The following is a 14,978-nucleotide window of genomic DNA, read 5'->3' as shown; positions in this document are numbered from 1 at the left end:
CACACCAGCGATCACGCATGTTATGATGGAGACAACTGCAGCAAACATAGCTGAAATACAGCAGGGACCGTAGCAACAACTAGATCTGCCACCACAGCAGCAAGAACAGCTGTCATAACAGCAGCTACCACAGATGCCTCCACAGCACTGACACAGCAAAAACAACAAAAGAAAAAACAGCTGCCAGCAAGGCAGGGACTGCAGAAGTGACCATAGATATAATTACAGCAGGAACAATAGCTGTCACAACAGCAGGAACAATAAAAGTAGCAACAGCTGCAGGGACCACTGCAACCACATTAAAGACAACAGCTGCCAGCATGACAGGAACCAGAGCAATGTCCACAGCAATAACCACAGAAAGGACCATAGCAGGAACCACAGCTCTCCCAACGTGGGAGCAAGACAAATAATTGCCACGGCAACCCAAGTAGCAACAACAGCATTCACTATAGCAGTGACTTTTTCAGGCATCTTATGACAATCAAGGGTTACTGGGCTCATGTTGTAATGATGGGAGCCTTTTACCTCTGGTGTCCTGTGGTTACCCTGCCATGGACAAAAAACTGAACACCATATACACCCCTTTACCACTTAACCCAGGTGATACCAAGGCATAGGGGTTGAAGGCTTTCTCGGGACGGCAATGGGTGGTAGAGACTCAGAACTGAGCCTGCATATAATAGCTGGTAATAAATCATTGTCCTATTAGTGCTTTGACTTAAAAACAAAGATTACCTATTCATAGTTCACAGCTTAATACTAATCCTGAAATTCAGAGGGCAAAAAGTGCAGAATTGCATCAGGAAACGTAGGAAGACAGCCATTGGATTATTACAGAAAGTGTGTTAAACTCGGTGCAGTTCATTAAGTGATCCTTTCTTTCCCAGGGGTGAAAGTTACATCAAGAATAATACTGGCAAAAGTAGGTAGTCTCTATAACTGGGACACAGCTGCCCTGGTGTTTATAAATGTTCTTATGGTCTTCACACTTTTAGTGGCACACTGTTCTCTTAATGTCCTGAGGCATCTGCTTCTCATTGCTTTGTGTTGTTGCCAAATACTAGGGTGCTGCTTCCGCACATGTGCCTGCTCGCACACAATCTCCGTCCATGCCGTGCTTGTTCCAACAATGTTCTCCGATGTTGCGGAAGTGCCCAGGGGCATGCTTCTAGTCCAGAAGAAGACGGACTTTGCAGGTACAGGTATGCAGAGATGCACTTTCGTGCCTGCCAGACGAATGGAATTTGTTCTTTTTGGAATCTTCCTCAGGCTCAAAGTTCAAGCCCACCAAACTCACAAATGAAGAATCCACCCAGGTCACGGCTGTAATTGTTTTTAGGGTTTGAAGTACAACTGTTGAATGCTGTTCCATTTTCTGCAGCACCAGGCTGTCATAGATGCTTCTGTTTCTTTGGAGGAAACCAACGAAGACTTTGTGATTTTTCCTTAACCTCAGGCCATCAAAGGAGCTGATTTGTTTTGTCTTTTGTGATAGTCTTTGTCTAACCAAAATTCTCCACCGGCTAGTTAGAGGATACCAGACGTAAGCAACAATCCAAGATGCCAGTTGCCTTTCTCAGGAGCCCACTGGAAGGGGCCCTTGGTCACAAGGCCTCGCTACATGGCCTGGCAGTGCAGATCCTTTCCTGTGCAGTACATGGGGAGTTATTCTTCCTGCATATTTCCTCAAGGCCCTTTCCTTTTAGAAAGCATTTCCTTCATGTAGGAATACCTCCACTAACCCACTCCAGCAGAAAGCGGGCTCTTCTGTTTCATATTGTTCAAGGTCCCTTTTTCCAGCACAACATCAATGTTCTTTGTTTTTTTTTCAACCTGAAAAAGTGGTGTGGTCAGTCAGAGACCTCTACCCTAGTACTCGGAAGTCTTTCTGGGTCTCCACTGGTTTGGGACCCCTGACACTTGTCAATGTGAAATCCTGGCACATTGAGTGGAGGTTTCTGTCCCATTCTTAATGTCTATTTCCAGTGATTGCTGTTTGCACATCCCAGTGCTAGGACAGTTCAGACGGTTCATCCTAGATATTCTTCATCCTCTAGTATCAGCAGAAAGGAGGGGTGGGAAGAACCAAAACAAAAGGGGGTGGGCTTCTTCACTCCGCTAGCTAATAACTTGGTAGGAATAACGCCTCTTGGCGGAATGCAGCAGGAAGAGGGCTATCTGTGTACTTCAAAGGAGCCGTCTGTCTCCTATGCCCCACACCGAGGGTCAGCTTCATTTAAAATGACATCAGGAAGGGTTTGGAGAAGCCCTGTAAATCACATTGCTGTCTGGTTGCCTCCCTCCAACCTCCGTCCTATGTATCATCAACACTTCCCTACAATTGATTCCTGGGCTGTAGCAGTCAAATATAGCACATATTCCCACCCTACTACACTTACAGTAGTGTAAACATAAATGCAGCATCCACTTCTCACAAGGAGGAGTGAAGTACCCTGAAGCATGGAACTGGGAGACTATTTTAAGCAGATGAGACCAGGGGCAACTCTTCTTGGGCAGGCTACAGGTAGTATAATTATTATCCATCAGGGAATCTTCATTTAAAATAATCCGCAATGGATAGTCCCTCCACGTGCTATGACTTGGAGGTCTTTTTACAAAATATCGTACACTTTTCATTAGAAAAAACAAAGTCACTCCGTCAGAAAAAGTGATGACAAACTCTTAAAGATATTTTCTAAAAGGAAAAGTGAGAAAAGCAGGGCAAAGTAGATAAATAGGCTGTAGTCCAGAGAAGCTGGTAACCCAACTTTGCTCCTTAGAAAGCTTTTCTCTCAGTGCCTTTTAAGATTAGGAGTATTTATTTTCTAAGAGAACATTTTTTTTTACTTTCAAAATGCCAGCACTTTGTGTGAGAAGGCAGGCCCAGGCAGACCCCAAAGCAATCTATACTGTTTGTCTTCCTAAATCCCATTCCACCCAAAGACTGCACACACTGCAGTAAGATGTCCAGGAGGGCAATCAAAGACATGTGAAATAATGAAGAAGATCTGGGAAATGTGTCCTTCCCCTCAAGAGATCAAAAGGTGAAAAGAGACTCAACCTCAGTCATCATTGAGATCTATGATGGTGAGAACCAGCACAATAACTACTTGCTCACCATCCACACCCAGCTCGACATTGAAAACCATCTTGCTTTAGAGGACCAGTTCTGCATTGAAATACAGTACATCAAAACATTGATCGATATTGAGCCACCACTCTGTCGATGTACATGTTATCGAGTAGATTGATGCATTTATTAGCGCACTGGATGTGCAAATTAAAGCTCTGGAGATTGCTTAATTTTGGGACCCTGAGTATTCAAGAATGTACTCAAATTTGAACAGTTTTACCAGTGTTCAGTCTCTTTCTCTCCACCCTCACAGGGATTGCCACATTCTACTCATCCAGCATCTCTTGTATCCATCTCTCCAATTCCTGGGTCATCTGAGGTATCTACTACAACATAAAAACCTGTGTCGCTACTACCTCCGTCTCCAAATAATTGTACTCCATGGATATCAAGATCATTGAGACTAAGGTAACATTTCTCAAGAAGACCTCATTCTTCGAGGTCAAGACACTTTTCCAGACCCTCGAGGAGGCACACCTCACATACAAGATCATGTTCAAGATTTTATTCAACTGTTTAATTGTCCATTCGTAGGGGTTTGTCTACTCTTACAAAATCACCCTCATCCACCGTTTCTCCAATCAGTGATTTAATTATCTGCAATTTAATTCTGGTCAGATGAGTTGAGAAACGTAATACTCCAATACCAACACTGCTGGTTTCGTCTTCGGTTAATTTTGAGACCTTACACCACTTATCCACCTCAAGACTTTACTACTTTAGACCAAGGTTTATTGGAACCAGTTCTGGAGTTTTTTCCTAATACCTAAATTGTTCCTCCGATAGACCCCCCCACCACCACACTGTTTCCTAGTGACAGGCACAAGGAAATACAATGGGTTGGCTCCAGCCTCCACTGCACCTACAGAGAAAGAAAGTAAAAAGCTGAACACAGAAGGAAGAAATGTATGTGGACCTTCAGGCACAACAATGAATCTACCTCGCGGCAGATATGATAGATCCTTATAGTATTCATTGCTGGTTTTCACTGAGGACTTTCAAAATGTTTTGAATTAAGTTAAGTGCTACTGCTGGTTCGTGAGACGGTCCCAATCGTTCTGTTGTCGTTCGAATTGCCATGCTGCGTAATTCTGGACTTTACTTCATTGGTCTTAAACCTGAAGCCCATCAAAGGATCTTTAACTTTCTTTTGTTCAGTACCACCTGGTTTTGTTTGCGTGTCGATAAAGAGATGTGGCAAATAAAGATAGAGTGGTCCCTTGGCCTACAAATAAGGTTGGAGTTCAGATGCATCGTTCAACAGTGTTTTCAGACCCCTCAGTATCCCTAGTAATTCCAGCAGCAGCATAAGAGGCAATATTATGAGCCAAAAAAATCAACAAAAGGGAGAGGAGGTCAACAACCATCTGCCACCATTGGAAAATATCCAGCTAAACAGTGATTTCCCCCCCTTCTCCCTCTTCTGTGGCATACCCCAGTAGTGGTACGCTTCAGAAACCATCTCATAAGAGTGACAAAAAAAGAGGCCACAGATGGGTGTTAAATATAGTGCAAAACGGCTATGCTCAGAAGTTCACATCATTTCCTTTAGCGATTCCACCAAAGAAACTTGTCATTTACATCTGAACAAGCTTCCGCAGGAAGTCAACATCCTTTTATGGAAGCCTGCAGTAGAACAATTTTTTTATTTCCATAAAGAAAAGGAAATGTATTTCTGCATCTTTCTGGATCGAAATTATGTGCCAAAGAAAGAGTTTAGACCCTTCTTCTGCTTGCTGGTGAACAAATGGATAAAGCAAAGGAAAAAATCTGAATGCTTGCACTTCATCCAATGTAGCCGGAACTACACCAATCCGGATGTGTTCAATAGACTTCTTTCTTGAAGCATATTTTACTATTCCAGTAGTGAAGAAATATCGAAAATGTCTAATGTTTCTCGTCCGGAAGACCACTACCAATAAAGAATACTTACAGATTGTAATCCGCCCCATAAACCTTCCCGAAGTGCATGACAGCAATTGCAGCTTACAGAGTATTTTTTGAATATCCTCACTTGAACAACTTGCTAATGAAAGCTTCGACACCTCAGATAGTTATGCTACATTTTTAAGAGACAGTATCTACACTGATCAGTGTTGCCCTATGAATCAATCGTTCAAACTTGAGGTTGACATCCATTCCATCTACTACTTGGGGCAGTGTTGGACACGCAAGAGTGTATTGTTTGGAGGAGCCACTGTTTTCTTTCCAGTTGAGGTGTCTGAATCTTCTGAACGACTCTGTAGGTCACTGTGCACCAGATATCCACACTTCTAGGCTCCATGGCTTCTTGTATTTTACTTGATCCCAATTTCACAATAGACCTATGGGACAGTGCATTGCCAATCAGTGGTGCCAAGACTCAGACAGTTGGGAACGCAAACTAAATCTGGCATTGTCTGTGATTCAACCATTCCCTTCTAGGTGCAATGAGGAAAACCTTCTCTAATGAGTTCTTTACACAAATGTCTTCTAATTTGATCATCACAGGTGATTCTCAAAAAGACTGGGAAACCCATATAGATCGCCTTCAGGTTCATAGGACACTGTCTCGGGACAGATTCTGTGTCACATCAAACGACTGGAATTGAAATTAGTCCACTTGTCTGTCAATTCTTTAATTTCAGCAACCAAGGCAACGTCCATGTTTGTACAGAGACATTCATATCACAGCAGTTCACTTCTCTGGAGTTCAAAATGTAGCAGAATCTTTAAATAGAATCACAAGTGTGTCTTAAGTGGCGTGTTTTGCGATGTGTTTAAATGGTACTATCCACGGCTGAATCGTTTTTGCAGATGCAGGAACCAAGAAAAGACAAAGACTTCATCTCCAGATCCTACCAACCACAAACAAATGGAAATGCCCTTTTGGTCAATGGTCAGCAAACTCTGAGCCGGTCAGGAGGTGGATAGGCGTCCTTTTGAGTTGTTGAGTTGTCTGTCGGGCCATACTCGGTGCCCTTTTGCTGATACTACCGGACGACGCGACGCAGATCGGTGTACGTGTCAGATTGACAGAAGGCATTGGATTTCTATCCTATATTAATTTGGTGATCATACCTAGAGGTGTACTTGGCCATATGTACATACTTGACAGATTCTGTGCTTATCATTGAACACCGATCACGCTACCTACTGACCAGCACAGAGGTTCAAGGTGGTTTATTTCATCAATAAGGCCGTGAGGAAGTTGTGGGTTAACTCCCCGGACGACGAAACACGCGTTGGCTGGACCTAAAAAGAAGATAATAAAAGCCCAAGAACGTCTACACTGTCATGTGCAGTTATGCTTTGTATTACAATATTATAATTCACTTATGTGTGCTCGGGCTTCGAGTTGTTTCAAAAGCCTATGGGATCCCAAGGGGATTTAAACACCCGTGGGCTCCCTGAGGCCTATGTTCACAGCAACAGCTGTGAAGGACAACACTGGAATATTGGAACTCCAGGCTTTTTAAAGGATGGAGCGCTCCATTGTCTTCAATGGAGCTTCCAACATTCCAAATTCTAATCTGGTTTACAAGTCTGTTGTCCTCTTTTGCTCACTCTTCACTACAGATATGGAGCAACCATACACATATTAGCCCTGGTCCTGGTTAAACAGGGACAGACGAGCCCGAACTTCTAAGGTTGGTCACCTCTAACAAGGAATATAGGCAAACCCAGACTAGGCTTGGCCTTGCTGGGCTTCATCATTGATGTTCAGTTGGAATCATGTTGCACAGCGAGTAGAGAGGACACACATTTGGTTATTCCACAGCCATAACCATAGCTGCCACCACAGACAAAACAAGAGCGGCCTTCACAGCAGCACTCGCAGCTGTAACCACAAAAGTGATGGTAGTAGCAACATCAGCGATCATAACAGCACTGAACCCATTTGCAGCAGCAGGGTTCACAGCTGCCATAATGACAGGGGCAACAAAAACAATTGCCACCGAAACAATAGCAGAGACTCGACTGCAGTCATAGCAGAACCAGCTGCCTTCAGAGCTGCAACAGCAGACACAAAAGTAGCAGCAACTGCAAGCACAGCAGTAACCACAGCAGGGATAAGAGCAGCATCCACAGCTCCAACAATTGTAGGGGCAACAACAGCAATGACAGCTGTCACCACAGTGGAGACAACATCAACCAAAGCAAGGGCCACAGCTGCCACTTCAGCATGACTGATTTCCTCACTGACCACTGTTGCAATCTCAGCGCGAACACCAGCATAAAGCCCAGCTGCCACCACGGCACTGAGAAAAGCAAGCGTTGGTGAAGCCAACCTGCCTGCCCTCAATTGGCGAATGCATGTAAACACAGACCTGTACAAGTGTGCAAAGTCTATTAGTGCCTCGACTCTGTGGAACCTGCCTCTTTCTGTGCTTCCTATTGATGTGCCATGTTTTTTATTTTATTTTAAGCTTAAAGTGCCGGGCACCATCCTATGCAGCGGCATTGCATATGGACTGTGGCCATTAGTGTGCACCTGTCTTTGCTTTTGGTAACACGTTAAAGCTAGACCTATTGGCTCTACAAGGGCTTGTGTAACTAGTCAGCAAAACCCTTCAAACAACATACACACAGTAACCTCAACTCATTTTACTAGTTATTTTTTAAATACAAATAATGACTGAATGCATGCAGATAGGCACTTTAGTTTACACAGTAATGAACTGCACAGGCCCTCTAGGTCTCGAGACATCTTGCAGTCCCAACGGGCATTTATTTGGCTGTCGGCTCTTTTTATTTCTCTACTCAGTTTGGAGTTTGACCTTTTTGCCTGTGTTTCGCTAAATCAAACTTAATGTTACAAATAAGGGTACTACTCAATGTTTTTTGTGTAGTCTTTTGCTTAGTGGTATTTTTCTTAAGTTTGTTTAGGTCAGATTTTCAACCACAAGTATCCATTTTGCCTTCATTGTTTTTTTAAATGTCCCTTAAGTGTAAAAAAACAAAAAAAAGTCAGAAAAGGATGCCTGTGCCTTATGCATTCCCAGGCTACCTGACAGCCATACTGTTCAGGAGTGTTATGTTAAAGAAATGTATATAGCACACGTAGACTCGTGGGTGTCTTGGCGCTTGCTAAACCTGAGCTTGATGAGATTGGACCCATTAGTTGCTGAAGAGCCACATTTTAAGTTCCTTACTAAATGAGAGCAGGGGTGAAATAGCTCTAAGATGTGGAAGGAGAGTGTTCCAGAGCCTGGCTGTGCTGGTGACAAAGCTCCTTCCACCCCAGTTCACTTTCTTGAATCTGGAAGTGGCGATAGTTCTAGCTGTAGCCAAACACAGGTGTCTGTTAGTGGCATACTATCTAAGGTGGTCCCATAAGAATTCAGGTCCTGCATAATGCAGGGCCTTGTGAGCCACACAAAGGGCCTTGAATTTAATCTGCTTGTGAAGTGGGGGCCAGTGCAGCTCTCAAATTCCTGGGGCGATAGAATGAAATTTAGGGAGATTCAAAATCATTCTGGCTGCTGCGTTTTGGACCAGTTGGAGCCTTCTAATTAGTCAAAAACATTCAAAAGTACATTGAAAGTACTGCAAGGGAATTTGCATTAGACCTACCAAACATTTTCCAGAGCCGACTCAGTCTTCAGTTGGTAGGTCTTAGTCCTCAAAAAGAAGTATGAGTGGGCGCCTTTATAGCCACAGTATCTGAAACCACTTGCAATCCTCCCCAGAATGGATCAAAGAAAAGATGAAAAAAGCATTGAGTGGGGCATTCCCCACGGTTTGTATTTAGTGTTATGTGGTATGGTGGTGAAGCACTCTATCATACAGCAAAGAAACCTGTTTTCTCCTTGTCAAGGCACTTGATGTCCTACATATACCAGTTAGAGGATCACAGTCAGTGAGACACACAATGTCAAGAGGTATGCATACGGAGACTTTGACTTTTAGCTCGTCATCTCAGTCTCCTCAACTCCCAGTAGAAAATACACCACTATTTCCCCTAGGAGGCACCTGAGAATGGAGAGGAACTTCTGATGCAGGCCTTTAAAATACTTTATCCAAAGACATCCACTGCTTCACCACAAGAAGTGCCTACGAAAAGGAGAAACCCCACACCTCCTCCACAGGAGATATCCAGGAAGAGGTCTACACTGAATCCCCTCAATTGCTGTGTAGTCATTCCTACCACGACACCGGCTAATAGTGATAAGTGACAACAAAGTCTGAGAATATATGTTCCGTCATAGTAGTCACGAAGATCATATATAGCTACTTGTCTACAACATATTCAGTTAGAAAACACTAGTGGATCATGTACTAAAGCTGAGGAGCTTCTGATCAGGAGGCCCACAAAGCTGGACATGTGCTTCAACATCTCCCAGCCCCTCTCTCTCAACCCGGTTTACTAGTAATATTTGGGCGCCTTCAAGACTCTCTATGTCCCTAGTTTTAGGTCTCTGAGTCGATGATGGAAATGTGTTCAATACACAAGTCAGTGGCAGAGGCCCCTCGTCTCTCAAAGAAGTGCAAGCCATCGAGGCATCACCCTCACTTATGTAGACTGGATTTACTACCTGATTTAGTAATTATAAATTGTATTGGCACTAAATAATTGCCAGTGTATTGTTAAATACGTGTTTGGGTCTTACAGGGCATTTGTTTCTCTATATAAGGCTCTAGAGCCTATCTGACAGCTTTTATTTTTTCAGTTTAAAAAGAAGTAGAAGAAAGCTTTAGAAGCCGCTGTCTCTACATTGCCGGGCTTTCTTTAAATTGAAGAAATTGTGACTTAAGATGGGCATTTGTGTTTCAACAAAAAGGGGGCGGGGGTAGAATGTCTCTTGTAAATTGCTCTTGGGTCTTGCACTCCTGCAATGCTAGTCATTAATGAATCCAGGGATGTGATGGAGAACAATGATATCTACGAAGTAATTAACTTTTCCATCTCTTTCCACCCCCAGGAGAGAACCTGCTGTAAAGCAGGCAGCGGACAAAGGCTGGTCTGTGCAGCATGTGAGCCCCCCTCCCGTCATAACCCAGCCACCAGCAGACCAGAGGCACGTGCCAGCAGGCTCTCTGGGGCAGCCGCCTCAATACCTCGCACCTCCACTGCTCGCTGGAGAGCAGCATGCCAAAGAGCACACCCAGGGCGGCCACGAGACACCTCGAGAAGGTGCTTCCTGCAGACATGGCCGCTGCACTGAGCGTGCCTCCCAGGCGCGCGCTCATTGGATACCGTGTGCCGGAGGGAACGCCCCACAGACACCAGCACCTCGAAAAGACGTCTTCCTGTGAGATACACCAGTCCGCGGACACGAGCGCTGCACCGAGTGTCCGTCTCCCTGTAACCCTGGGATGGGACGGGACACAGTGCGCGAGACGGTGTCCGAGAGACACCAGCTCTGCGCTGAGTGGGGAAGCATCATGGGATAGTTTGTGTGAGAGCGAACGCAGCACTCCAAAAATACCAGCACTCTACTGACCAACTAGGCCCATCTTTCTTTTCCAGAGTATCTTCTCCGCTGTCTGCATTGGATAAAGCGTGTTCAAGAGAGACTGTGGCCCCCAACTCCTGCGCAAGGGATTGGGCCCATGTGACACCATCATGGGATGTATTGCGTCACCAGCGCCTATGTCTGAGGGAGGCGGGTGGTCAAAGTATGACCCTGCCTGTGGACACCACTAGCACCTTCTGTCTGAAAGAGCGTGTCGGAAACCCAAGTATTCTCTGTAATGCTCCCTGGTCTCTCCGCAGGCCCAGCTCCCTCTGCGCTTTCATTGAGGCGCTGTGCATAGGAACTGTTAAGCATGCTCGCCGGGTTGGGGGGAATGTTTACTAAAGGATGCGGTTTTGCTTTTCAAAAGTTGTCGGGACTCTGCCACCTGGGTACAACGGGTTAATTCGTTTTTAGATGGTGGTTATTCTACTGTGTGTGTATTGTGCATTCATTTTTTTCAGTGTTTATTTTTCCTTGATCATAACAAACGTGTACCAACTGCTCCTTCCCCTTAATTCAGACAAAAATTGCACCATCTTTGCAATCAAAAATCCACTACTTTGGGGAAACACTGTCCCTGCCCTATCTAACACTCCAGAAACATCACTCAAACAGGGCACTGCCTTCTGGACCACTGGTGTATCCCAGATGCAGCCAGGGCTGTGCAGTGCTGTGAACAAGTAGGTCCAGCAGACACGGTCGGACTGGGAACCAAAGCAACTCTGCCAAACATGCTCAACCAGCCCTGCTGCCTTTATCTCTGCGCAGTCTCTCTTTCCATCCATCCATTCTCTCTCCTCGTTTTTCTCTCTATCTTCCCCCTTCAGCCTCTCTCTTTCTCTCTTGTGAAGCCTCTCCTTTCTTGCTACAACTAACCTCTGGTAGCGGGGGAAAGTGACAGAGGCACCAAGAGCGGCCCCCTACACTACAAAAAACTGCCCCTGGAAGCTCCGGGCCGCAGTGGAAATGCCCAGTGCAATAAAAGACCTGTCAGGCCCTGGCTGTAAAGCCAGGAAAATGAGAAAGTATGTGAGAAATTTCACCTATATCCCCCTAAGCTCCGTTTATAGTGACCTTTGTCGGGTACCAGGTCTGCCTGATTTATGTCTGAGGGCCCCGGTAAGTGTCTGAGGCCAGTTGTTACCTGAGCATAGTGACCCATGAGCACACTGCAGTTCTGACCTTAGCAATAAATGAAGACGTGGTCCTTCTGAGCCGCGTTCGCCCAAGCTCTTAGAAACACATATGTTTTTTTTTATACCATATCCATTTATAATTCAAGGTCTTCGTTGAGGAAGTCATGACGGTTTGCACACCAAAACAAATAATCATGCACTTCCAGTGCAGAAAGCTGTAGAATGTATCTACATTCTTTCTCACTAGATTCATTTGCTTCATTATATTTTCAGATTACCGAAATAAGAGCAAACCGAAAGCTATAGTTTTGCTAAAAAAAAAATGTGTTCCAAAAAAAAAGTTGTACTGTTGAATCTAAGAAGGCCTTACGCTACGTAAATTACACAAGTAGGCCCACAAAACACCTGTAAGGTGACAGTTCTTTCTTGAGTGTGCCGCTAGTCTGCTTTGACGAGCTCTTTCTTGAGTGTGCCGCTAGTCTGCTTTGACGAGCATTTAACATATATTAATATGTTGGGCTTGTGAGTGACACTAAGGATCATTACAAACCAGTTACATACCTGTAACAATAGTTTTACAGGCAGGCTTAGTTTATAGATGGGCAAACTCTACATAACTCCCGCCATCTAGTGGTTGGGCTAGAAATAGCAAGTCGTTTTTTCTGTTATATGCAACCTGTTGCCATACCTCGTAGGTGTGTCTAGAATGACTCGGGTGAAGTCTAAACTCGCAGAGTCCAGTGCAGAAGAGTTGTGGCTGTCTTCCTCCAATTTCGGTTTTACCTTTGATAATGAAGGTAGATCTTGCTTGCACTGTCTCGATTTGATGTGTGGTGTGCGGAGGATTCACTCATTCCTTATTGTTTCTCTCTTGGAGTATCCACCGTTCTCCTTTAAATGTGGCTTTCATTGTCAGTCCCCCAAACCCAATTTCAATGTCACTGCAATCGTGATACACCAAAGCAGTGCCCGCTTCGTCACATGGTATTATCTTCATATTTGTGTTTCTGGAGTATAAAAATGAAATGTGTTAACATTACTGCACATGTTTCTGGTCATCTTTGCGCACATTTCCCCACGTGGTTACCAGTAGCCTTTTGCTGATGGCAGTCTGCCCCAGATTTTCCAAAATGTGATCTACTAATTGTTTTGTGTTACTGAGTTCTTTAAACCTGTGTTAATGGCATAGATGTGCAATAATTCGATTTGGTGCATACTTTTGTGAATGATGCAACAAACTAGCAGCCTCCGAGTAGGACAAAAATAGACTCCTCCAGCAGGTTGCCTCTCTCTTGCATAACCTTTTTTTCCAATCTCGAAATACGTCGCCCTTCCAGCAGGGGCTCAGCAGCATCATTGAGACTTTCCTTGCCTTATTTTGTTTCTTGATGTTCTCGTGTCTTATGCCTGTTTCTGTGTATAGTTTAAGGACCTTGTTCATCCATTTTTTTTCACCACAAACTGAGTTTTTTGTGGTAATATCCGGACCAACATTTGTTTATCCATTTTTGCCTTTGCTACCATGTTAGCTTAACATTGCTCCACTCAGTGGGAGGAAACAAGTTGCAGGGATTTATAATTTGACATGTTGGGTTTCTGTTCTTTTAAATTATTTAGGTTGTAATAGTTTGGATTTTTTTTGGTAGTTCTTGCTCCTTACCACCCAATCTTAGTCCAACAACAGTTTATAGTCTTCAGAGCTTCTATGGTTCTCCGGGGTCAGGATGACATTACGATTGGTAGAGACATGTTTCTCTTCTGCAGAAAAGCGCCCTTGTTTACAGCATCTTTGTGCTGAAGATTGAGGTTTTTCTGGCCATAGTGGAAGATCCTGTGATTGTGCTTTGGAGAAGCGGGCATTCCAATAGCACCCACTGATTCAGTTTGAGGCGTGCATGTAGAATCATCTGGACTTCTCCATCACAGGGTCTTCCAAACATGGAGAATGTTCTGGGTATCTTTATTTAAGACTCCTCAATATGTATAGAACTCTCAGGACATTTCCCTCCTAGGGTTAACCACTCGTTAAACCTTTTAGGCCTTGACACCACAGGTTGTCCACACATAAAACGTTTTTGGCATCTCTGTGGTAAGGTGTTCATAATATGCATAATTATCTAGGCATTTCCCTCAAACGGTGTGGCCTTTCTAGAAGGGTCAACTCCATGGTCCTCCACAAAAATAGGAGCTTTTAGAAATGTTCACGTATGCGTAGACCGCCACCTATGTAGAACCGTCTGGAGAACTTGCCCCGTATATGTCTCACATGCAGTGAAACCCCCTCAGCCTGCTGGAATAAAAACAATTATCAGTCTTCACTTTGTATTCCTTTCAAGGGCCCATGGTTATGTGCACAGGTAAAACGTTCTGAGGACCTTCATTCCATGGCCCTTCACATGCAAAGAACCTTTTGGAGTGCTTTAATTAGTGGGTACTTCACTTGTCGCAGAACCCGCTAGCTTGCTGGGCTAGAAGCCTTCTCCCTACCTCCATTACAGGGGCCTACACACATGTACTTAATTCACTTGGCTCACAGAACTATTTTAGGCACCAGTGGGAAATCTCTATATGGCTTTTTTTTTTTACAGTTGTTATCGTTTTTATCAGTATTTAAAAAACATTATTTTTCAATTTTTGCAGACTTTTGATTAGATTTTTCTTTTTGCCTTTATTTTTAAGTTCAAAGTTGTATGAAAGCAGAAGACTTTTACACAGATTATGATGACATGATTGTTCTCATTGTATAATTTCTTCGTCTTTTGATCCGTGTTTGTACTGCATACAGATTATTTTTTGTAGATCTGCAATTCATAATAAAGTGAAACCTTTGCAGTCAGAGTCTGAGTTCCTTTCTTAGTGCTGTCTGTAAAACGGTATGCGCCAGGAGGACAAGAGAGCTGTGAAAAACCACCCGCAAGAACATCGACCGCAGCAATGGGGTAGATAGATCCTTTCAGCAGATCAGCATTATGTGGGCTGTGATCTGAGAGAGACCAGTAAATACTTCTGGGATATACATACAATTGCGAGGGAGAAGTTAGATGTGATTGAGACATTTCACAACCTCATGGGGGAGCATTGGGGTTGAATGCAAAAAAGAGATATATTGGAAATGATTTAAAAAATGAAACTACATGTAGCAAGCACATTTGGCACCACCATTTTGATAACGATTTCTACCATTGATATGTCAGTTTAGCACTTTGTTAACTTGCACTTTTTGTACGATTCTAGGCTCCTCATCAATAATAATAATCTTCGACA

General features: G+C 43.9%; 1 protein-coding gene across 4 annotated transcripts in view; it reads left to right on the top strand.

Moving 5' to 3' along the window:
• PRKAG1 (protein kinase AMP-activated non-catalytic subunit gamma 1) overlaps positions 1-14,546 on the top strand; it is a 268,130-nt gene extending 253,584 nt beyond the window's left edge. For all 4 annotated transcript variants that reach the window (XM_085600412.1, XM_085600411.1, XM_085600410.1 and 1 more), the window contains exon 13: positions 10,042-14,546. In XM_085600412.1, the coding sequence (XP_085456538.1) occupies positions 10,042-10,058 (17 nt within the window). In that variant the 3' untranslated portion in view covers positions 10,059-14,546. The remainder of the gene's footprint in view (positions 1-10,041) is intronic.
• The last annotated feature ends 432 nt before the right edge of the window (positions 14,547-14,978 follow it).

This window comes from Triturus cristatus, chromosome 4_2, assembly GCF_964204655.1.
Source record: "Triturus cristatus chromosome 4_2, aTriCri1.1, whole genome shotgun sequence".
In the NCBI taxonomy this organism is placed as follows: domain Eukaryota; kingdom Metazoa; phylum Chordata; class Amphibia; order Caudata; family Salamandridae; genus Triturus; species Triturus cristatus.
Note: the sequence above shows the minus strand (reverse complement) of the source record. Positions and strands in the feature narration are given on the sequence as shown.